The sequence below is a fragment of the Urocitellus parryii genome, chromosome 12, assembly GCF_045843805.1.
Source record: "Urocitellus parryii isolate mUroPar1 chromosome 12, mUroPar1.hap1, whole genome shotgun sequence".
Classification (NCBI taxonomy): Eukaryota; Metazoa; Chordata; class Mammalia; order Rodentia; family Sciuridae; genus Urocitellus; species Urocitellus parryii.
The window spans coordinates 37,860,042-37,881,542 of record NC_135542.1 but is presented as its reverse complement, the minus strand read 5'-3'; the positions used below and the strand labels follow the sequence as shown (position 1 = coordinate 37,881,542).

The window sequence follows — 21,501 nt, the reverse complement described above, 5'->3', positions numbered from 1 at the left end:
TCCTTCTTCCACATCTACCCCCCCCCCAGTGTCCTCGCCCCCACCTATGCCCACCCCGGGTGTCCTAGTCACCCTCCAGTGTACTTGCCCCATTCCAATGTCCCTGCCACCCCCAACCGTGTCCTCGCCCGGACCCAGTGTCCTCGGCCCCCACCCATGCCCGTGTCCTCACCCCTTCCAATGTCACCCCCCCCCCCGTGTCCTCGACCCCCTCCAGTATTCTCGCCAGCCCATGCCCGTGCCCCACACCGTGACCTCATCCCCTACCCTTGCCCACCCTCCCCCGGTGTCCCCGCCCCGCTCCGATTTTACCAACCCCCCATTCTCGACCCCCTCCAGTGTTCTCGCCCCCCCAATGCCCGCCCCCCAGTCCTTGCCCCCTCACCCATGCCCGCCCCCCACCCTATGTCCTCACCCCCCTCCAATGTCCCCATCCCCCTGTGTCCTCGCCCCCTCCAGTGTTCTCGCACCCCCCCCGTGTCCTCGTCCCCCACCCAAGCTTGCGCCCTACCCTGGTGTCCTCGCCCCCGTGTCCGCTCCCCGCCCCCGTGTCCTCGCCCCGCGGCCGCGCGGCTTCCCCGTCTGGCCCGGTTCTCCTCCAGCCCTCGGGACGCGCCCCTCTCAAGTGCCCTGGCCGCGCTGGCCTCGCAGTCCCCAGCCTCTCCCCGCTGGTCGCGGGCACTCCCCGGCCCGCGTCCCTCCCCCGCGCCCCCGCCGCGCTCCCCCTCCAGGCCGCGCCCCCGCGCGGGGCCTGCTCGCGCTCCGGGCCGGCGGCTGGCGCGCCATGGGCAGCGGCAGCAGCAGGAGCGGCCGGACCCTGAGGCGGCAGCGCAGCCCCGACAGTCACCCGGCTCGGCCAGGCCAGGCAGCCCCGGAGGGCGGGGCGGCGACGGCGACAGCGGCCGAGGCCCTGGGGGCAGGCGCGACCGCGGCGCAGGAGGCGGCCGGCCTCGACCCCGGCCCCGCGGCCACCCCCGACGGCCGGGAGGAGACCCTGCGCCTGCTGGACCAGCTGCTGGCCGAGTCGGCGGCCTGGGGTCCCCAGGAGCCCGTCCCGCGCGGCGCCGCCAGGCCCCGACCCGCCGCGGGCGCCCGCAGCGCGGTGAGTGTGGGAGCCGGCCGCACGGTGCACCGGCCTGGCCCGCCATCCCCTGCCCGCAGGCCTCGGCGCCTGCCCCGCCCTCCCAGTGTGCCTCCCCGCACCGGGGCCTCCGTCGCCGCGTCCCTGGCAGCCTCCCTCGCTGGCGCGACGCCTCTGCCCGCCTGCTCCCCGCGCGTCCCCACCGAGGCCCCCCTGGGGCTCTTGGTCTTTCCCTAACACTCTGCTGCCTCTCTGGGTGCAGGTCTGGCTTCAGTTTGGGGAGGTCTTGCTGGGAGCAGTCTTATGGATAGACAGACATCCCTTGGCCCAGACCCTCCCTGGCTTTTCTCCCTGGAGCGCACTTGCTTTCACTCTGGGGCTGGAGTGCCCGCCTTCAAAGCGCAGGGTCCTTGCAGCCCAGGTGGGAACTGGCCAGCAGTCTGGCCTTTCCTCAAGGGATCCACCCTGGCCATCTGTGGGAGGAGGTGCTAAGTGGGTGGACAGTCGGCCAAACAGTGCTTCAAAACCGCCCTGCCGAGTCCATCGCATCCGGATCTTTGCCTGGCTGGTCAGTCAATTCCCAATTACTGGCTATTTTTAAGATGCTGTGGAATCTCTTTTTAGCTTCCTTATTCTCCCTTCCAGAACACTTGTAATAACAGCCCTGCTGTTCTAGAAAAACAATACCGACCAGCGCTCTGGCTTGGCAGTCTTCGCTCCAGCAGAGCTGATGAGCGGGTCGTAGCAGCTCCCGGCTGGAGAAGGACGCCAAAGGCAGCCCCCTCCTCCCTGGAGCCCCCAGGTCTGGCTGGACAACTGCCACCCAGGTCCAGGAAGGCCTCCCTGGGCGGCTTCAGGCAGGTGAATCCTGAAAAGGCCTCAGGGAGGTTGGGAGAGGGACAATCCAGTGACACAGGCCTTTGGTGCTCAGATCCCCTGCCACCCTGCTAAAGGCTTTTAAAAAGGAAAAGTGAGCTTCAGAGAATAGGATGAATTATATAACAAGATTCCTTTCAGACTGCATCAGTATTCAGTTATATAACACTAAAAAACAAACCAACAGTTGAGATCTGGGGAAGATTCTGACATAGCAAGGAAGTGATTTTTTCACTGTTTATTTTCAAATGCTTGGGAAACTTCAGAGGTGAAATGAGGGGGAAAACTGCAAGAAGGAATTTTCCCTCTGAGTATCTAGTGCCTGCTCACTCTGTCAGGTACTCCCAGGAACTCCTTGGGCACCCACCAGGTAGGGCCTTGCTCTGGGTGCCAGAGATGAAGACAGATGCACTCCCCACCTGTCCTAAAGAGGTCTGAAGTCCCAGGGGAGAAAGATCTCCAGATAAAAAGAAGGAATGCAGTGTGGCCAGTGATCTGTATGATGAGTCCACACCAGGGAACAACGAGGCATTCCCAAAGGTCCAGTTGGACTGAGGGTCTGTGGACATTTTCCTGGTGAGCAAAAGAAAAAGAAATTTCTGGGAGGAGACCTGTGCACAAGTGGCGGTGGCCAGCATGTCGTGTGGGGTTCTACCACGCGGCCTGTGCAGTGGTTTCATTAATGAGGTTCTAGGCATAAAGTTAGTTAGACGAGATCGAAATAAAAACACAAGACTCAATTACCTTAATTCTATTGCTAGGTCCGAGACGGCTCCCCTCTCTGGTTCGCTCCTCTAGCCGCCCAGCAGGGCAGCAAGGATTACTCAGGGCTAGCAGGAGAGAGAGAGCGAGCCCGCCAGGGAGTAGCCTTTTATTAGGGAACCAGAGATTCAGGGGAGAATTCCATCCAATGAAGGTTGAGGGGGGGCTGCACTCCAAGGTCAGGGTCAGCGATTGGGTCCCCGGGGTCAGTGGTCAGGCACACCCCCACACGGATGGGCTCTCTCATCAGGAGAGGGCCGGGAAAAACTTCGACTTATGCCAAAGTGCCTCAGACCCTCAACGGGAGGCACCCGATCACGTGTGAGAATGGCTCCCAACAGGGGTGTAAGGTAAAAAGGTCCCTGCGTGTACGCCACGCCCCAGACATGTCATGCTAAGGGCATCCTGTCAGGGGCTTTGAACTTTACCATGAAATTTATAGGTGTCTTTTTTTTTTTTTTTTTTTTTTAGTGCTAGGGACTGAACCCAGGGACACTCTATCACTGAGCTACATCCCGGCCCCCCCTTTTTTTTTTTCTTTTGAGACAGTCTTGCTAAGTTGCTGAGGCTGTCCTCATACTTGTGATTTTCCTGCCTCAGCCCCTGAATTCCTGGGACTACAGGTGCATGCCACCATGTCCAGCACTTTGAAGGGTAAGGGGGTGACATTTTGTGTTGAGGAAGATGACACCAGTAGTGTGAGGGGGGTGAACTGGAGAGAGGAAGGCAGGGTGCCACCAGCAAGGGGAACTACTCCAGTCTCCAGGTGACAAAGTCCTGGACCCAAGCAGTAGCAGTGAGAGGCTTGGGATAGAGTCAGGTGGTGGTGATGGCACCCAGTGGGGTTATAATTCCAGGGGTGCCTTATTGGTATCCCATAGACCATGAATGTTTCTTGAATGAATGAATGAATCCTAGACTCCTCCATTATCAGGGCTGTAAGGGAACCCTTGAGCCCAGTTCACTATTTTCAGGTCCAGAGAGTCCTCGAAACGCAGTGGCTCCAGGTACAGCTGCACACTGGCAGCCTGGGTTCACACCTCTGTGTTCTGTAGATGGCACCCTTGGATTGGTGGTCTCAGCAGCCGCGCAGTTGACAAGACTCTGGGTTACTAAAACACCACTGAGCGGGGAGAGAATTGGGAGATTGATGAGAAGGGGTTTGAAACCCCTCAGAGAAGCTGGTCTTTCTTCAGAGCATTTGAAAGAATGACCCAGAGAACAGAGAAAAGGCTTGCTGGACTGTGGGCCTAAATAGCACTGTTGGTTTTTGCAGGAAGAAAGCCTTTAAGTTCCTAAGGTCTGACATTTAGGAGGGCAGAGATGTTCTCCATCAGAGAACATCAGGACTAAGTGGTAATTCACCTCTCAAACACCCACTTCTACTAATTGGGTTTTTTTTTTTTAAACCTAGTTAATGGGAACAAGTATATTTTTAAATTGATTTTATTTTTTAAATACATGACAGTGGAATACATTACAATTCAGAGCACAATTTTTCATATCTCTGTTTGTATATAATGTATGTTCACACCAATTCATCTCTTCATACATGTACTTTGTTTTTTCTTTTTTTTTTTTTAAAGAGAGAGGGGGGAGAGAGAGAGAGAGAGAGAGAGAGAGAGAGAGAGAGAGAGAGAGAGAACTTTTGATATTTATTTTTCAGTTTTTGGCGGACACAACATCTTTGTCTGTATATGGTGCTGAGGATCGAACCCGGGCCGCACGCATTCCAAGCGAGCGCGCTACCGCTTAAGCCACATCCCCAGCCCACTTCTACTAATTGTAACCACTGTTGACTAGAATGTTGTAAAAACTGATTATGTGTATCCCTCAATCATTCTGAATATCACATGTATTTTAATGAGCACTTGGGTCTCAGAGGTGTATTAACTCTTTCCACCTTCATTCCATATTTTAAATATATTTTTATTTTTAATTAGTGTATTGTAATTGTACATATTTATAGGGTATGGTGTGATATTTCAGTACATGTGTAGAGTATATAATAGATCAAGGTAATCAGCATATCTACCACATCAGATAAATATCTCTTAATTGTGTTGGGGACATTTAAAATTCTTTCTACTAGCTATTTTGAAGTATACGGTTAATTGTTTAGTTTTTATTCTGCTGTGCTGTAGAACATTGGAAGTTATTCCTCCTGATGTGCATGCCTATAATCCCAGAGGCTCTGGAGGCTGAGGCAGGAGGATGGCAAGTTCAAAGCCAGCCTCAGCAAAAGCGAGGTACTACAACTTAGTGAGACCCTGTCTCTCAATAAAATAAAAACTAGGGCTAGAATGTGGCTCAGTGATCAAGTGCCCTGAATTCAATCCCCAGGACCCACCCCCCCGAAAAAAGTTACTCCTCCTGTCTAGCTGCACCCCTGTGCCCACTAACCATCCTCTCCCCATCCCTCCTCCATCCACCATAACTGTTGTCCATTTCTACAAATGAGAAAGAGGAAACAGAGGCCCAGAGCAGTTATGTAGGTTGACAAAAGCCTCCAGTTATGGAAGAGCAGAGACTAGAACCAGGCATTCCCATACCCATTTCGGGGTGTGGCACCTGGGACGTCTGCCTGGTGTTGACTTTCTGCCCTTCCTTCCTCCAGCTTCTGTAGCTGTCGCTCCTGGCCGCGGTCAGCCACCCCACCACCCACCTTTCTCTGTATCCTCCAGCTCTCCCTTGCCAGACCCCGCCTCTCCGAGCTGCTGCAGTTGGGAAGGAGAAGCAATGTCAGGGCCCGATGGGTTTCGTAGAAGGACAAGCTTCTGATTTAAGGCCAGGTTCCTCCATGGCCTGGACAGTCGTGGCTGCAGTCACCGCCTTCATGGCAGTTGCCTGAGCTGGGCAGGTGACCTCTTCTTTTGGCTCACATCCTAGTTCCTGGTGGCTTTCTGATATAGTGGTTGCTGGATATGAATGAAATATTGTCACAATGTATCTAAAACTGGGAATTTTAACAAAGAATTTTCAGAAGTAAATCAATAATTTTAAAAACTGAGACTTGGGGTGTACTAAGTGGTAGAATGCTTGCCTACCATAAGCACAAGGCCCTGGTTTAAGCCCCCAGCACTGCAAAAAATAAAAAATAAATAAACTCTCCACATATGGAGATTTTCAGCCTCATGAATTAAGTTACCCATTATGTTGGGTAGAAGTCTCTGTCCATTAAACTCTTCTTTATATGTGAACCATACACTTGATAATAAGATACTAGGTCCGAGGATATTCACTCTGTTTGTAAGCCTAGGAGGAGTTATGAACAGATTTGATGTCACACACACATCTAAAGCTCTCCATTGGGGTCACACTACAAATCTCCATGACCAGGAAATTTAGGATCTCATGAGAAGATACAGGATTAACAGTCCTTGGCCACAGGTAAACCTGTGACAGTCTGTGCGTCTAGGTTTGTGTTGGGGACATTTAAAATTCTTTCTACTAGCTATTTTGAAGTATACAGTTAATTGTTTAGTTTTTATTCTGCTGTGTTCATTAAAATATAACACATGAGACAGTTTAACAAATAGCAAGAACATCCCTGTTGTCCAGTCTAGTTCCATAAATTCTGGTATTGATGTGGATCAGCTAGAGAAAACATTTCCCTGGGTGTAGCTTTAAGTGTTAGTGCCTGCTCGCTGGAGAGATGCTCCCAAAATAATTTAGCTTTGTTGCAAATACTGTGTGTACTGAAAGGAGAGAGAAAAAGAAATGTGTTAGGCTCATACTTTGTGTTAAAGTCTGTATTCGGTGTATAAAAATTCATCATCTCATTCCCTTTATCTGTAACAGCCTTTTGAAATAGATATCACTTTCTCCATTTTGGCCCAGAGAGATTAGAAACTCTTCCAAAGTCACACAGCCAATATACAGGGAGTCTGAGTTTAAACCTGTCTGCCAGGCTTCAGTCTGTTAGATGAATATTCTCCACCCAAAATGTTCATGTCTTTTCCATTTTTCTCCAGATGTTTAAGAGGAAAAGCAGATCTAACACTTTGAATGATTCTACTTACAACAAGGATGCTAATGGCTTCCTGTTGTTTCAGAGTGTATCATTTAAAAAATCCATTAATCCCTAGTATTTTTTAATTCTGTCACTTTTACTCCAGCAAGACTTTATTTATCAAGAAACTCTTGCTCTCATCCTATCCTCAAATGTCAGTTTCAGCAGCTTACTCATTCACGTGTGTATGCTTTGGGATCGTACCATTTCTACTAAAAGTTGTGAAGATTCATAATTGTTCATTTAGCACACTGTGTCTCTAGGTGTCATTCATTTACTTGGGAACTTTCATGAGACTGGGTAGCTGGTTGTGTGTGTGTGTGTGTGTGTGTGTGTGTGTGTGTGTGTGTGCGGGGGCAAAGGCAGAAGAATAAAAGAGCACCATGAGGTGACACACGCCTGTAACCCCAGCTCCTCTGGAGGCTGAGACAGGAGGATCGAGAGTTCAAAGCTAGCCTCAGCAATGGTGAGGCACTAAGCAACTCCGTGAGACCCTGGCTCTAAATAAAATTTAAAAAATAGGCTAGGGATGTGGCTCAGTGGTCGAGTGACCCTGGGTTCAATCTCCAGTACCAAAAAAAAAAAAAAAAAAAAAAAAAGGAGGAGGGAGAGAGAGAGAGGGAGGGAGGTGTGGAGAAGTATCCTCCAGTGGTCACTATTTCTTAAGGATGTTCCAAGAGACAGCACTTTATATACGTCATCTTTTTGAACAGAGCTGGTATTCCCTCCCCAACTCTGTCTCACAAGAGGGTCTGGGGCCCAGGGAGGCTGTGAACTTGGCCATGGTGTGCAGTATAGGAGCCGCTTAAGTCTTTCTGGCGGTGAACCTCCCTCAGTGCTGAGTGCTGGGATATTGATGAGGCATATTTTCCCCCAAGAGGGACTGCACCCTTCTGGGTTTTTTAAAAAATAGAAATGTTGCCTGGAGGTGGGACAGGCACAGACCACCTCCAAGTGCAGGATGCAGCTGCAGTAGGACTGGAGGAGCTTCTCTGCAGGCTCAGGAGCGCGTCCCTGCTGCATCGCCTTGGTGGAGTCTACTGAGGACTGTCGCCAGAGAGGAGGGACAGTGCTGGAGTCAGCGTGCCTGGGGAGGTACCGCCAGGATTTGCAGCAAAGGAGCTTTGGGTCCCTGTAGGGGATCAGATGCCCCTGACTCTGATGAGAAAGGTCAGAACTGTGGTTTGGACAGAACAGAGGTTCTATGACTCCTAAATGCCATGAGCTCATTACCCAGGAAGGAAGGTGGCCAGCCTGAGGCCACCAAAGCAATTTCCCATTGAACTCTGCCTCCCAGGTAGAGTACCCAGGACCTGGTTAGTTCTCCACCTGGTAATCATTTGAGCGGACGACAGCCCAGGGGGCCTGAGAGAACATTCAGTCCCCACAGGGTGGTGGTTCAAGTTCCCAGGCAGCACTAGGGCTCAAACCAGGAACAAGGATGTGGCATCTGTCACCACGCCCACACTGGCTAGGCCAGTGGGAGGATGCCTGGGGTCTGGACATCAGGTGACCGCAGTCCTTCCCCTGCCAGCACGGACAAGCCTCTAGAAGTCTAGTGAGGTCCTCCTAGACGTCGCAGGGGGGTGGGGGGAGCGGGGACATTTTGTGCGGCAGCGTGTGGTCGCGCTTACACGGCGCCAGGGCGTCCAGGGCGGCGAGGCGAAGCTGTTTTCTTCCAGCCCCACGCTCTCGGCCTCTCTAGTGGCTTTGGAAACCCCTCCCCGAAGGCAAGGCCCTCACCGGTGGACCCGAGCCATTTCCCTCCAGGGCCATTTCTCCGGAGCCTCTTGGAGCAAGCCTGCTCAGCGCTCCACGCACAGCCAACCTGCGCGCCCGCCTCTGCCCCCGCGAAGCCCCCGCAGCTTCGCGCCAGGAGCGAACCGACCGCGGCGCCGGGAGAACAGTGCCCCCTGGTGCCGGCCCGGAGCCCCGCGGGCAAGAGCGCGAACGGTGGCAGCTGGGCGACGGGGTACCAGGAAGTCCGTGGTACCCTCCTCTCTACTGTACGTGGAAAAAACAAAGATAGAAACCCAAATCATGGCTTCAAAGAAAGATGGTTTTTAAGGAAGGTGGAAACACATCCATACGATGGGATGGAAGGGAATGGACTGCTCTTGACAGGCTGGCCGCATGCTGGACCTCACCATCACTACGCGGGGTGAAAGCCAGCCACACGGGTGCAGGAGGCAAGGTTCCCTTACCTGGATGTGTGCAAAGTGGACACCAGTCTCCAGTGGCCAAGCAGATCAGGGGTCGCCTGGGGTGGGGGACAGGGAAGGAAGGAAGCACTGAAGAGGAGTGCAGGGAAAATTTGGGGGGCCATGAGGTTGCTTAGCCCCTTGGTTGTGTGGACAGTTTGGTGGATGTATATTGGAGCTCACGTCAAAACTTACCTACCAGCCTGTGTTCTTCAATCATCGCAGTTTGTGCTTGTCAATTACACAATGTGATCATATATACCTACAAAGCTGTTACAAGTTAGCTGGGCACTGTGTCACTCTGTAGTCCCAGCAACTCCGAGACTGAGGCAGGAGGGTGGCAAATTTGAGGACAGCCTTAGCCACTTAGACTCTCTTTCAAAATAAGATTAAAAGGACTAGGGATGTAGCTCATTGGTAGAGAGCACTCCTGGGTTCAATTCCCATTACTACAAATAATAATAATTAAGATGAGAATTTTCAATAGAGGAAGCAGGTTATAATATGTTTTGGTAAATAAAATATGCAGGGGATTTCTTAAAAGGCAACTTCTAAAACTTTATTTTCACAAAACAAAACTCTACTTGTAAGACTCAAGAAGATCTTCAGAGATCATTATATTCAGTTCCTTCTCACATGTGCTGCTGCTTGTTCAGCAGCGGTTTGGTTTCTCCAAAGCCTCCCTAGGAGGGGTGACACGCATTTCCCTACCCACAAGGCGAAGGCTCCCAAGCACACTCTGAGCTCAGCCCAGTTCCCACAGCCCAGCCCAGCCCAGCCCAGCATCAGCCCCATCCAGGTGTGTGTCTGACCCAGAGGGCACCCGCAGCCAGCCTGCCGGCTGATGGCAGGTGCCTGTGTCTGCTGTGGGCCTGGGGCTGTGTCGTCCCCTCCCCCTTGTTTCAGCAAGCTCTGAGTTCTGGGAGGGAGAAAATGCATTTCCCATCTGAGAAAGTCAAGTTCAAGGCTTAAACAAACTGGTTGAAAGGGCCACATACCAAATGGCAGACAGAGAGAAACTGGTGAAAATGGTACGGATGCAACCAGGCTGTCATCAGAAAAACCGGAAAAGAGAGAGTGTGACTTTCATGTGCAGCCAGCTCCAGGGCTGCAGTTCTCATATATGATGGATTCCACTGCTGTGGCTGCCTGGAGAGCTGGAAGACTTCCCATTAGCAGTGTCCAGAACATCTTATGGCGCTGAGAAAAGGAGAGACCAGCCAGGGCCAGATGGTGATGCCTACGCAACTCCAAATCCTGGGCTCTTTCACTCAGTCAATTGCCTGACTGCAGAAACTATGTGTCAAAATCCTTACAAAATCCTGATGAGAGGAAAAGCAGCCACCCAGGTGACAGCAAAAGCTGGCTCCAGCTGACACTGACCAGGGGGAACAAGTTCCAAGTTGGAGGACTTCATAAACAATGGCCCCAGCATGATTGGCTAAAATGGCTTCATTGTTTCTATGTTGCCTCTGAGAATAGAGCCAAGCCCAGTGGCTGGGTATTAATGTAAGGAAGGGGCTTCACAGGGCTGGGAGATGGCTGCTTGCCAAGAAAGGAACCTCATTCATACCCTAAGTACTCACAGAGCCCTCGTACACACACATTGGTAGTGGCATTGCCACGATAGGTACAACATGGGTGGGAGCAACCCAAATGTCCGTCAATGGAAGGATGGACGAGCAAAGTGCAAGTTATGCATACGATGAAATCTGATTCAGCTTTAAGAAGGATATTCCAAGCTAGGTGCCATGGGCCACCTGTAACCCCAGAGGCTTAGGAGGCTGAGGTGGGAGGCTCTTGAGTTTAAAGCTAACCTCGGCAACTTAGTGAAGCCCTAAGCAACTCAGTGAGACTCTGTCTCTAAATAAAGTATTAAAAAGGGCTGGGATGTGGCTAGTGGTTAAGTGTCCCTGGGTTCAATCCCCAGTATAAAAATAAATAAATAAACAAAGGAAATGCCATCTTACACTTTAACATGTGACACAAACCTTGAGGATATTGTGCTCCATGAAATAAACCCTTCACCGAAGGACAAACCATACACTCCCCACGTCGGGAGGAAGTGGGAGTGGTCAGATTCACTGGAGACAAGGTAGCTAGCTGGTGGTTCCCCAGGGCTGGGATGGGGACGGGGTAGGGTTTAATGGGTAGAGTTTCAGTTATGAAAAGAAAAGTTCCGTGGATTTGTGGTGGCAGTGGTTGCCCAACAACATGAATGTCCTTAAGGACACTGAACTGTGCATTTAAAAGTGGTTGAGATAGTAAATTTTAGATTATGTATATTCATCATAATAAAGTTTAGAAAGAACATTAAAGAACTTTTCAATAGTCTAGTCTGAGTTGCCTCCAGAAGGGCTGGACTGGGCTGCTTTCGGAGGGGTGTGCATGGGGGCTGTACGTGGGGGCAGGTGCATGTGAGTGATTTGCTGGGACTTGTCTCTGGCCTTCACTACTGGCTCACACTCCCTGTTCCTCTTCCTTTAGGAATTCCCTGCTGGCTCAGGATCGATCCTCCCTCCCCTCTGTGCTCTCCCCGACAGGCACAAGTGTGTGAATGACTGTGGTGAATGTGGGCTGTCCCCCATGGGGATGCTCACCAGCCACCAGCAACCATGGTCATCCATGGCCCCTGGGCCAGTGCTGTGCTATCCACTTCCACCAGGTGGGCAAGTGCAAATGTTTCCAGCCAGCCCCGCCAGGCCTACCTCAGCAGGACACACCGATGCGTGGCTTGCTATCCTGGACTGCCATTGCCACTTCCCAAGAGCCACAGCAGCACTGGCTTCCCAGGGAAGGATGTGTCACCCTGGAGCCTCTCCCCAGCCTTGAAGACCAAGTACACAGGGTGTACTCAGTACACAGGGTGTCAGCAAGGCTGCCTCTGAGGCTAGTCTAGGTTAGGTAATGGTGAGTTAGGACAGTGCCACGCTCCCTGATCACTGAATGATGCTATTATAGTAAAGGTGTTCTCTGCACCCATTATCTGCCATCTCGAAGCACTCCCGAGGCACCTCCCCACTATGCAGAGGGAGACCAGGGAGCCTCACAATTCATCCAAAGGCACATCCTTATTAAATGGCAAAGCTGGGGTTTGAATCCTACTCTCTGTTATACTATTTTCACTCTGCCAAGTGCTAATATAGATTTTAAACCGAAGATCTTAACTAGTTAACAACTAGTCATTCAACATAGTTCAGGGAATGCTTAGTATTTATTGTGTACTTCTAAGTCTATAAACTTGGGAGAATGTCGGTTTTTGCTGGAGAAGATTAACTAATGTTAACGGGTTAATAATAGAGAACAGCAGAGGACATAGCATTGGTCTGATGATAGTAATAGAAATAGTCACAGCTAGTATTTATTGAGAAATTCTTAACTACCAGGCACTGTTGCAATCACTTCATGATATTTCACAATAAATCTGTTTTATAGATGAGAAAGTCAATGCTTGGAAAAGTTAAGAAAATTGCCAGCAATTTAGCTAGACGGTGTCTCAAAAAGTAAAAAAAGGGCAGTGGCTGTGGCTAAATGGCAGAGCTCTTGCCTAGCATGCATGAGGCATTGGGTTAGATCCCCAGCACCACATAAAAACAAATAAATGAAATAAAGGTGTTTAAAAAAAAACAGAGACAGCAATCAGCATTATAAATTAAACAAGCAAATAAATAAATAAAAAGGGCTGGGATGTAGCTCAGTGAGAGAGTGCCCCTGAGCTCAATAATGAGGAGGAAAAGGAGGAGAACTGAGTCTGTTTCTTTTTCAAATCAAGTCTTTTGACAACCATCCTGCACCATCCTCTCCTGGTGCACAGGATGTCTTTGGTCTCAGATATCTGGCTGTGCTGGATGTTTAGGACATACTTATCTAGTGAGATTGCCCCTCCCTTGAGGGTACAGAGCCCAAGTCCCCAAAGTGCTGATGTAGCCCTGGGTAGACTAGGAAGGCTGACGGAATACCTGATGAATGATTGATCTGTGTGGTTCCCAGTGTCTGAGAATGGGAGAGAATTTGAGAACATAAGCAGCTTCCTGCAGGGCAGAAGCCCTGAATTGGCCTCTCTTGGCCGCATGGGAGTAGGCGCCAGGATACCGGGGAGAAGAGCTTATCTTGTTCAACTGTTCAAAGAAAAACAAACCCCTGAGAAGCTCCCCAAAGTCTGCAGAGCAAGCGGGTTCCTATGACTGGTGCTCAGCGCTGCTGTGTGGGATCGCTGTTTTCAGAAAGGTGGCAGGAGACAGCTCAGCGTCTTCTCTGACAGCCCCTGGCTTAGGGCTGGGGGTCCTTCCGACCCTCCTTGCCTTCCAGGGTCCCCTCGCAATTTGCAAACCAGCATGATGAGCAGAGTCCTGAGAGGGCCCCTGGCCAGGCCAACAGGGAGAAAGGTGGCAGCTCCGAGGACTGAATCGAGCCGGCCAGGCCTGGAAGGAAGGGGAGAGGAAAGTGAAAGACCCAGGGCGACTGTCCTTGTGAGCCCCACAGGCCCTTCTTCACCGCTGAGCACGGGTGGTGATCCTATAACAAGAAGGCTTGACTTCAGGTGTGTGCTTGCCTCGGTGTTGAATTCTGATAGGAGAACCAACCACTGCGACTCCCAGTCTCTGTCTGATAGTTCTCTGTGTTGAGCCCATTGCTGTCTCTGTGGGTCTACTCTCTGCGACATGCAGACGAAGTGCCTCCTCTTTCACAAGGGCCCTTTAACCATCACAGTCAGCTGTTCCGGCCACTCAGTTGGGGTTGTGCAAACTTCTGACATGCACAGGGTGCTCTCCAGGGCTCCAGCACAGACCCTGATGTTCCCCTGTCCCCTGTCCCTGTGTTCCTGGGTTAAGTCCATCAGGCTCATGGAGCTCTGGTCTTCTATGAGTCCTTTTTAAAAATCTTATATAAATATTTGTTGCCCAGAAAGGGTAGTCAAAGATAAACTCTGAGTGTACGTCTGAAAATTGTGTTTAGTTTGCTCTAACACTAGATGAGGATTCAGAATTACAATTTTGAGTTCAAAATAACTTTCTTTTACATTTTTTGAAGCTATTCTATTGTGGCCCCATGTTGCTGCCATCTGAGTCTTGGTTTCTGATTGATTGATTGGTTCTTGGTTTTGTTTTGTTTTGTTTTGTTTTTTAAGAGAGAGAGAGAGAGAATTTTTTAATATTTATTTTTTAGTTCTCGGCGGACACAACATCTTTGTTGGTATGTGGTGCTGAGGATCAAACCTGGGCTGCACGCATGCCAGGCGAGCACGCTACCGCTTGAGCCACATCCCCAGCCCGGTTCTTGGTTTCTTATCGGTGACCTTCTCCCTTCCTGCCTTTAAGGATTTTTTTTTTCTTTGCCAGTGTCTTAAGTTGAAGATGCTATAACAACAACAACAAAATACTATCACAAAATTCCTTAGAATTAGGGTAATTTATAAATTTTAAATTTATTGTTCAAGTTCTTTTAAAAGTACATTCATATTTTAATTGATGAAATAGCATACTTACTTTGCTGCAGGTGAAACTAAACAATTCTCAAAACTAGGAACTAATGTGACCCCTGGAGGTGAAGACAGGTGCTCTCCTGCTAGTGACAGTGGCCATCAACTTCTGGCGGTACAAGGGGTGCTCTCATGCTAGGCAGGGAGTCTGCCACGGCTCTGCCATTTGCTCTTTGTCACTCCCCTTTTGAAGCCTGGGCCTTCTCACCTGGGAAATGGGCAGATGGGTCTCTGCCGCCTGGAGTCTCTCCAGCTCTGATGTTTAAGTGTTCTGGGTGGAATGTGGTGACCATTGCACTGTTGTCAACCCTCTGACACCCATTTCTTTGTCTTTCTCAAGGTGTCCCCAGAACCCCAGGCTGAAGACCACCCAGAGGACAGCCCTACCTCTGAGTAAGTGTGGACTGGGGGGTGGGTAGCGGCATGTCTGCTCCAGAAGCTTCTAATTCTGTTGGCTCCTGCCACCCCAGATCCCTCCTGTGCCCTGCTTTCTTCTTGGTCCCCAGTCTTTTCTTCTTTAAAGTTCCCCAGAGACCAGGCCTGTCTGTCTACCCTCGGGTGATCCCCCACCACCCCTCCAGCAGCGGGGTGGAGAGCTGTGGCCCTCAGTGTAGCTCATTTTTTTAAATATATATTTTTTAGATGTTGATGAACCTCAATTTTATTTATTTATTTATATGTGGTGCTCAGAATCGAACCCAGTGCCTCACACGTGCCAGGCAAGCGCTCTACCACTGAGCCGTGACCCCAGCCCAGTGCAGCTGATTTGGGGATGTGTTAGAAAAATCAGATGAAGTAGATAGTTAATGTGATAAAGTAAACAGAGCAACTTTGCTCTCATTTTACCCAATTGTTGAATCTGGATACTTAAAATTTTCCAAAACAAATTATCAAAGTAAAAAAGCTTTCAAAGTCCAGTTCAGATACCTCCTTCTCAAATCCCACCCCTCCTCTTCACATGAGGGCCTCTCCTCCTTCAGCAAGCCCCAGCCAGGCCCCATCTCTATTACCTGTGACCCCACCTGGTCCCCTCTGCCTTGTAGGCCTCAGGCAGGCAGGGAGATACAGATCTGTCCCTGACCCTCATGGCGCAGGTGAGGTGGGGCTTTGGAGATGTGGGTTGAAAGGAATGTTGAAGGTGAGTCTGGGTGTGTGGGCCTCCACCGGAGTCCTGGCCATCCTCTGTGATGTGGGCACTCTTTCCCAAGGGAGGGGGACCCACGGAAGCAACAGAGCTGGGGCAGTGTGCCGGAGAAGCTGCTGCTCCCCTGAGCTGTTCCTGCAGGGCTGGCCTGGCGGGGAGTCAGGGAGGAGGGTGTGACGGGAGCCCTGGCTAGGAGTCTCCAGGCTCTGCCTGTACCTGCTGGTGCAGTGCGCTCTTTCTGCAGGTGCCTGCCTGCAAGGCAGGCCCTAGGCCAGTGGACACAGGGCTGGGGAGGGAGAGTGACTCTTCCCAGTATCCCTGATGAGTGCCCCAAGGCACGATGCACCATGGTCAGAAGCCTAGTAAATTTTAGAAAATTCTAGACCCAAGAGACCAGTACAAATGTCCCTGGCCTCGCCTCACTTCATGTAGCATCCATTTATGATAGGTTTGTTCTGGGGGGGGGTGCTCTCTCCTTTGGGGAAGACTCCTTTCTCCCTGGAAAGGTCTTTTTCTTTTTTAAAAAGTGTGTGACTTTGGGCTGAGACGGTGGCTCAGTGGTTGAGCGCTCTCCTGGCCGAGTGAGGCTCTGGGTTCAATCCTCAGCACCACATAAAAATAAAAAAATAAAATAAAGGTATTGTGTCCAACCAATTACAATTAAAAAACAAATATTTTTAAAAAATAAATGCACTGTGTCCATCAACAACTAAAATATCTTATTTAAAAACAGTGTATGACTTTAGGAATCCCTGCTGAAGAAAAACGGATTGATAATAATTTTAATGAAGCTCCTTCTTGACTCCCTGGAGGGTGGGATGACGTCCCAAGAATCGACTCAGGACCGGCTCTTCCTCTTAGCAGCGCGCCCCACTCCCATAGTGGCAGGGGTTGGGGGGAAGAGTGGACAACACTGCCCCCCTCCGCTGGCCGAGCTCCGGCCGAGCTCCCAGGCCAGTAGCCCGTGGCATGGTGGGTGTGGCTGGGCACACAGGGAGCCCTGGCTCCTCAAAGACCTGGCACAGCCCAACTCTGTTGCCGATCCCAGGCGGGGGCCATTCTGTCAGCTTTCTGTGTCACTTCCTGCCTCTCCTACCCCTTCCTTCCTGGGGTCCCACTTATAAGAGTGTTGGGGTGCCCAGTGGGAAAGGACAGAGTGAGGGGAGTCTGCAACCAGGTCCCTGTGACTTTGGGCGCCTCTCCTCAGGCTTCACCCTTCACACCTCTGAGTGTAGAGGGCTGGGCTGCATGAGCCCACAAGGGCTTGAAGTCCTGCTGGGACGCCCCAGGCCCAGAGTGGTGCCCCAGGATTCCTGAAGGACAGTCCCCAGCTTGCCCTGGAGGGTGTTTGGGCATCTCAGGCATATTCCTCAGTAGAGAGGACCTCAGGAGGGGGTGGGACAGGAAGTGCAATGACCGCATCTGTCCTCTGTACCAGGCTTTGCTGGGACCTTGTGAGGCAGGGAACCCTGCAGGCAGCTACTCCTGTTCAGTCCATCCCAAGCGCCCGCCCACCTCTGTGCCAGACACAATAGGTGCCATCTTGTCCACCCCAAGGGTCAGTCGTGAAGGGAAGAGGAACCACTAGTCTAAGTCTGCCTTCCCACTGTGTCTCCAAGGCAGAAGGAACATTTACTGAGATCCACATTTTAACAACAGCAGCGCGTGCTGTTTGCAGAGTGTTTGCACATGGTAGGTGCTTAATAAATGCAGTGCCATAGCCAGCTGTGCACTTAGCGTGTGCCGTGTCAGGCGTGAGAGGGGTCCATATGTAGGTTGAGCCCGCTGTCAGAGCTCACCCTGCCTGTGAAGTCTGGGGACCGCACTGGGTGGTAATCAAGTGACTGCCCCAGGTCTGGTTCTTGTCCTGAGTTCTGAGAGAACCAGATGGGGCCCTGGAGGCTGCTCCCCAAATAAGTGTTGGCCAAAAGCATCAGGTGGACCTGACAGAGCTCACAAGTGGGGAATCTGAGGCCAGGAACAGGGAAGTGCCCCAGCTGCCTGACTGGCAAGTGGCAGAGCCTTCTCCAGCTGGAGTGACGGGAGGCGGGAGTGGTCACCATCCCACAACTAGCACCTCTGGCCTCTCACCCTGACCCTGTGGGCAGCTGCAGACCTGGGCCCCACCCCCTCAAAGGCAGCAGCTCCTGGTAGCAGCTCCCAGCCCAGCCACGGGTCCTACCAGGGCACCATGGGTGGGCACAAGGCCATCTGCACAAGGCGACACAGCTGTGGGAAGCACTGAAGACACAGCTAGTGCCACTCAGATGTCCAAAGTCTGGGAAGCCTGGGAGCCAGGGCTGGGTGGAGGGCAGGGTCCAGGCCAGAGGGCCCTTCTGTGAGCTCAGGCTGCAGGAAGGGGAGCCCTGTTCAGGTCCCATCTCAGTCACTCTGCCTGATTGCTCAACCAGTGGCAGGACCCTGGACAGCCACCCTGACCTGGTAGCAGTCCCCTTGACATGCCAAGGGTACAGGCACAGGAAGTGAGTTGGCAAATGGACATGGAGCTTCTAGACTCCCTGATGGAGGGTGACCATGGGTGAGACCCCGTCACTCTGTCCACACACTATGATTTTTAAGCCTCAGAATAAATTTATGAACAAGCTCTGTTTTCAAGAAGAAAAAAAAAAGAGGGTGCTCAGGGTGCGAACGACGGGCCCAAGGTGGCCACGCTGAGATGGGCTCCTGCTGCCCCCCACTCTCTCTCCAACTCTGCAGGCACTGGCTTCCTGCTCAGCCTGAGGTCTCAGTGGGTGTCGAGGGGATGATGAAGACAGAGAAGCAGGCAAGGCTGACCACATCAGGGCGTCGGGGAAGAAGGATCCAGAGGTCCCTGGGCAGGGGTTTTCAGCTTGGGTTTCAGGGTACACCCTTGGGGCCAATGTGGTCACTGATAGAGACACACTTTGAAGGTAACATCTTGTCTGTGTCTGGTCTTCTGCTTGCAGAGCCCCAAGCAGCAGCCACAAGAGGCCCGAGAGGCAATCAACCATTTCCTATGACTACGCGGAGGAGGAGCTGATGGCCAGCATAGAGCGGGAGTATTGCCGCTGAGGCCAGCCGTGCAGGGGTGTGACCATGGCTCCATAGACCCTGGGCTGTGTGAGAATCACTCCCCACCAGGGCTCAGCTGAACTTCTGCAAAACCTAGCTCTTCCTGGACTTTTCCAAACTGACCTTTTCAACTTCACTTGTCGGCCAGGGCATCAGCTGTGCAGGTACCCAGCCACAGGTGGAGACCTGTCTGTAGGGTTCTCTTGGAGCTTGAGGATTCCTCTTGGAACATCACCAAGGTGTGCCCTCAGTCCTCCGGCTAGTCTCCAGAGGAGGCCCGTCCACTCAGTGCATCTGGATTTTCATGAGCAATGAACCCCATGGAATGTGGCTGAAGTACAGATCTGATTCTGTAGGCCTAGTGGGGCCTGAGATTCTGCACCTCTAACTGGCTCCCAGAAGAGCCAAAGTGCAGCACCCCAGCTGCACTTGAGTCTGGGGTTAGGGCCTGGACTTCAGGCCTTTCTCAGCCTCCGTGGTGCTGGAGGCGTCTCCACCCCAGCTCTTTCACTAGGCTGGGATGGCAGAGCTCCTCACTCTCCTTCTCTGGGCCCCAGCTTCCCTCTCCAAGAGATAGTTCTGGAGGCTCTTTGACAGTCTGAGATCACACAGTTCCCACTGCCACCGAGGCCTCACCCTGCTGGTGCACAAAACTGCCTTCTGTGTTGGGAGTGGGTGTCCAGCCACCTGGACAGGGTCTCAGGGTACCTGCTGTCTAGCTCCACTCTGGCAGGTAGCCTGGCCAACCCCCACAGGGCCTGACACCCTTCCTCCCTGTGCAGAAGGTAGACAATCCCAGCCACGAGGCCAGAAGAGCCTGCCAATGTTCCCAGTTGACAAATGAGAAACCTGCCTGCCCAGAACCTCCTGCAGTAAGAAATGGTGGCAGTGTCAAGGGGCTAGATGGAATAACAGCAGCTTTTGCTGAAGCCATAAGCGATCTCGGCTCATCTCACATTTACCCACCAACACCGAGGCCTCCCTGGGCAGCCTCCATGTCCTGAGAAGTGCTGCCAGCACTGGGGCCAGAGCCTCTCAGAAACTGAGGAAGGGACAGCCATTTGGCACCATCCCTGAGCTCGTGGGCCAGTGAGTCTCACTGACAAGCCTTTCTGTGAACTTTCACAGTTGACAAGAGTGCCTTTGATCAGCTGCTTGCAGCTGGGAGACTTGCACTGCGAAGTCAGAGCACAGAACAGCAGAGCCGGTCACCAGCCTCTGGGGGGTTGCCTTAGAACCTCCCCAAAGCTGGGAGCTGTTCCTCTCCTAGGCCCAAAACATTCCTCTTGATATAAAGATGAAAGTCATTACTATTTTAATAATGTGAATGCTTATTTTAAAAGAAATTAAACTTTTATTTCTTACTGCCAGGTATATCTGGTTTTGAACTTGATGTAAATGTTTACAACTTTACATCATCATTTTGTTAGAATATGACACATTCAACTGGTTTCCAAGAAAAAGATGATACCTCTGCATTTTCTTGTGGAGAACTCATAGAAATCCTCAATGAGATCCAAGTGTTAAGACAAAAAAGTATTCCCGGAGTAGTTATAGTCTATGTCAACGTCACAGTGAATGTGCTTCCTCAAAGCTAAGAAGCCATCACAATTGTTCTCAGGCCTTTTAAAGAAAATTCCCCGAGTTCAGGAAAGGCGTCTCCTGCATGGTAGCTTGCCAAATAAAGCAGTGCATGTCAGTTGGAGAGGCCTCTTCTCCATGCTGCGAGGAGCAGGACCTGGATGTCACTGCAGCCAGGGCCCGGGAGTGCTTCCTGCGCTGGCTGTGTGCCAGGTGCCCACCGTGTGCCTCACAGCCTCTCTGTGGTGGTCCACAGTGCTTTCCAGTCCAAGTACCCAGCTCTAAGTGAGTGTGGGACCTACATCAATAGGTGAGGACATGGCTAAAACAGGCAGAAGGAAAAACGTCTCAAAGCTGGCGATGACCTGTCACTATCTGGAAAAGTAGCAGTCACTACAAACCGCCTCCCAGCTTCCGTAGTGGGAGAGCTCCCCAGACTTGAGAAGACCTGCTCCCTGCCAGCTCAAGACGCGGCCTGTGGGTTTTCTTGAAGGAGGGGCAGAGCCTCCTCTCCTCACATGCCCCCCAGGCTTCTGCTCTCGGTCCCCATGGAGCCCCAGGCAGGGACCTCCTCTACAGATGCAGTTGGCCCAAGCTGCCTGCTCCCCCCAAGATAAGCTTTTTGTTGTTGCTGTGTAACCCCCATACCCACCCCCACTGTGCGTGAGATCAAATCCAGGGCCTCACAAGCTCCACACTTGGCAGGCACTCTACCACTGAGCCACGAGCCAGCCCTCAGAGGGGCTTTCACCATCTCTCCCTCCGTGTCCCAGTTCCATGGCCACTTCTTTCCCCATGGCAGGAGCTCACTGGTCAGTAGGTGGGCACTCTGGAAGGCTGTCAGAGAAAACGGCCACACAGCCACCGTGAGGTGTTGGAGCTTTGTGGTGTGCCTCCTCCTTGTTCTGGCAATAGCTGGGCAGGAGGAAGGTGCTCCCATATGCCATGGAGAGAAGTCACATGTTAGACTCTGAGGGTTAGCCGAGTCCTCCAGCAAGGAGGCTCCATAATCTGACCTTCTGTGGGTGACAATCTGAACCTCAGGGACAAATCAGACCTGAAGAGGGGGACAAGGGGCCCTGTTTTCATGTGTGAAGAAACCTTTCCATTTTCAGAGTTGGCAAGGTAGACCTGCTTAATCTCTGGGTGTGGAAATCTGGGGAAGAAAGGTGGCACTTTCAAGTCCACAAAAGACCCATGGCATGACATGGTCCCACAAAAGACTGGAGGGCTGGGCCCTCAACTGCCTGCAGAAGCTCAGGCAGGAGCGTGTGCTCGTCTGTGTAAGGACAGGTCTGTCCTTCCCTGGCC

The 21,501-nt window shown here is 51.8% G+C and overlaps 1 protein-coding gene across 2 annotated transcripts; it reads left to right on the top strand.

The window, feature by feature from the left end:
• The first annotated feature begins 784 nt into the window (after window positions 1-784).
• Cys1 (cystin 1) lies at window positions 785-19,962 on the top strand. 2 transcript variants are annotated; one of them, XM_026396901.2, is made up of 3 exons: window positions 785-1,084; window positions 14,752-14,804; window positions 18,504-19,962. In XM_026396901.2, the coding sequence occupies exons 1-3, from the start codon at window positions 785-787 to the stop codon at window positions 18,607-18,609; spliced, it is 459 nt and encodes a 152-aa protein (XP_026252686.2). In that variant the 3' UTR covers window positions 18,610-19,962. The 2 variants fall into 2 exon arrangements, with proteins under 2 accessions (XP_026252686.2, XP_026252601.2); XM_026396816.2 differs by having other exon boundaries at window positions 785-1,102.
• The last annotated feature ends 1,539 nt before the right edge of the window (window positions 19,963-21,501 follow it).

Excerpts from the sequence above, each read along its gene's own strand:
- Cys1 (XM_026396816.2), top strand. The coding sequence starts at position 785 with ATGGGCAGCGGCAGCAGCAGGAGCGGCCGGACCCTGAGGCGGCAGCGC. Across the intron at positions 1,103-14,751 it reads CCGCGGGCGCCCGCAGCGCG|GTGTCCCCAGAACCCCAGGC; the intron begins GTGAGTGTGGGA and ends GTCTTTCTCAAG. Across the intron at positions 14,805-18,503 it reads GAGGACAGCCCTACCTCTGA|AGCCCCAAGCAGCAGCCACA; the intron begins GTAAGTGTGGAC and ends TTCTGCTTGCAG.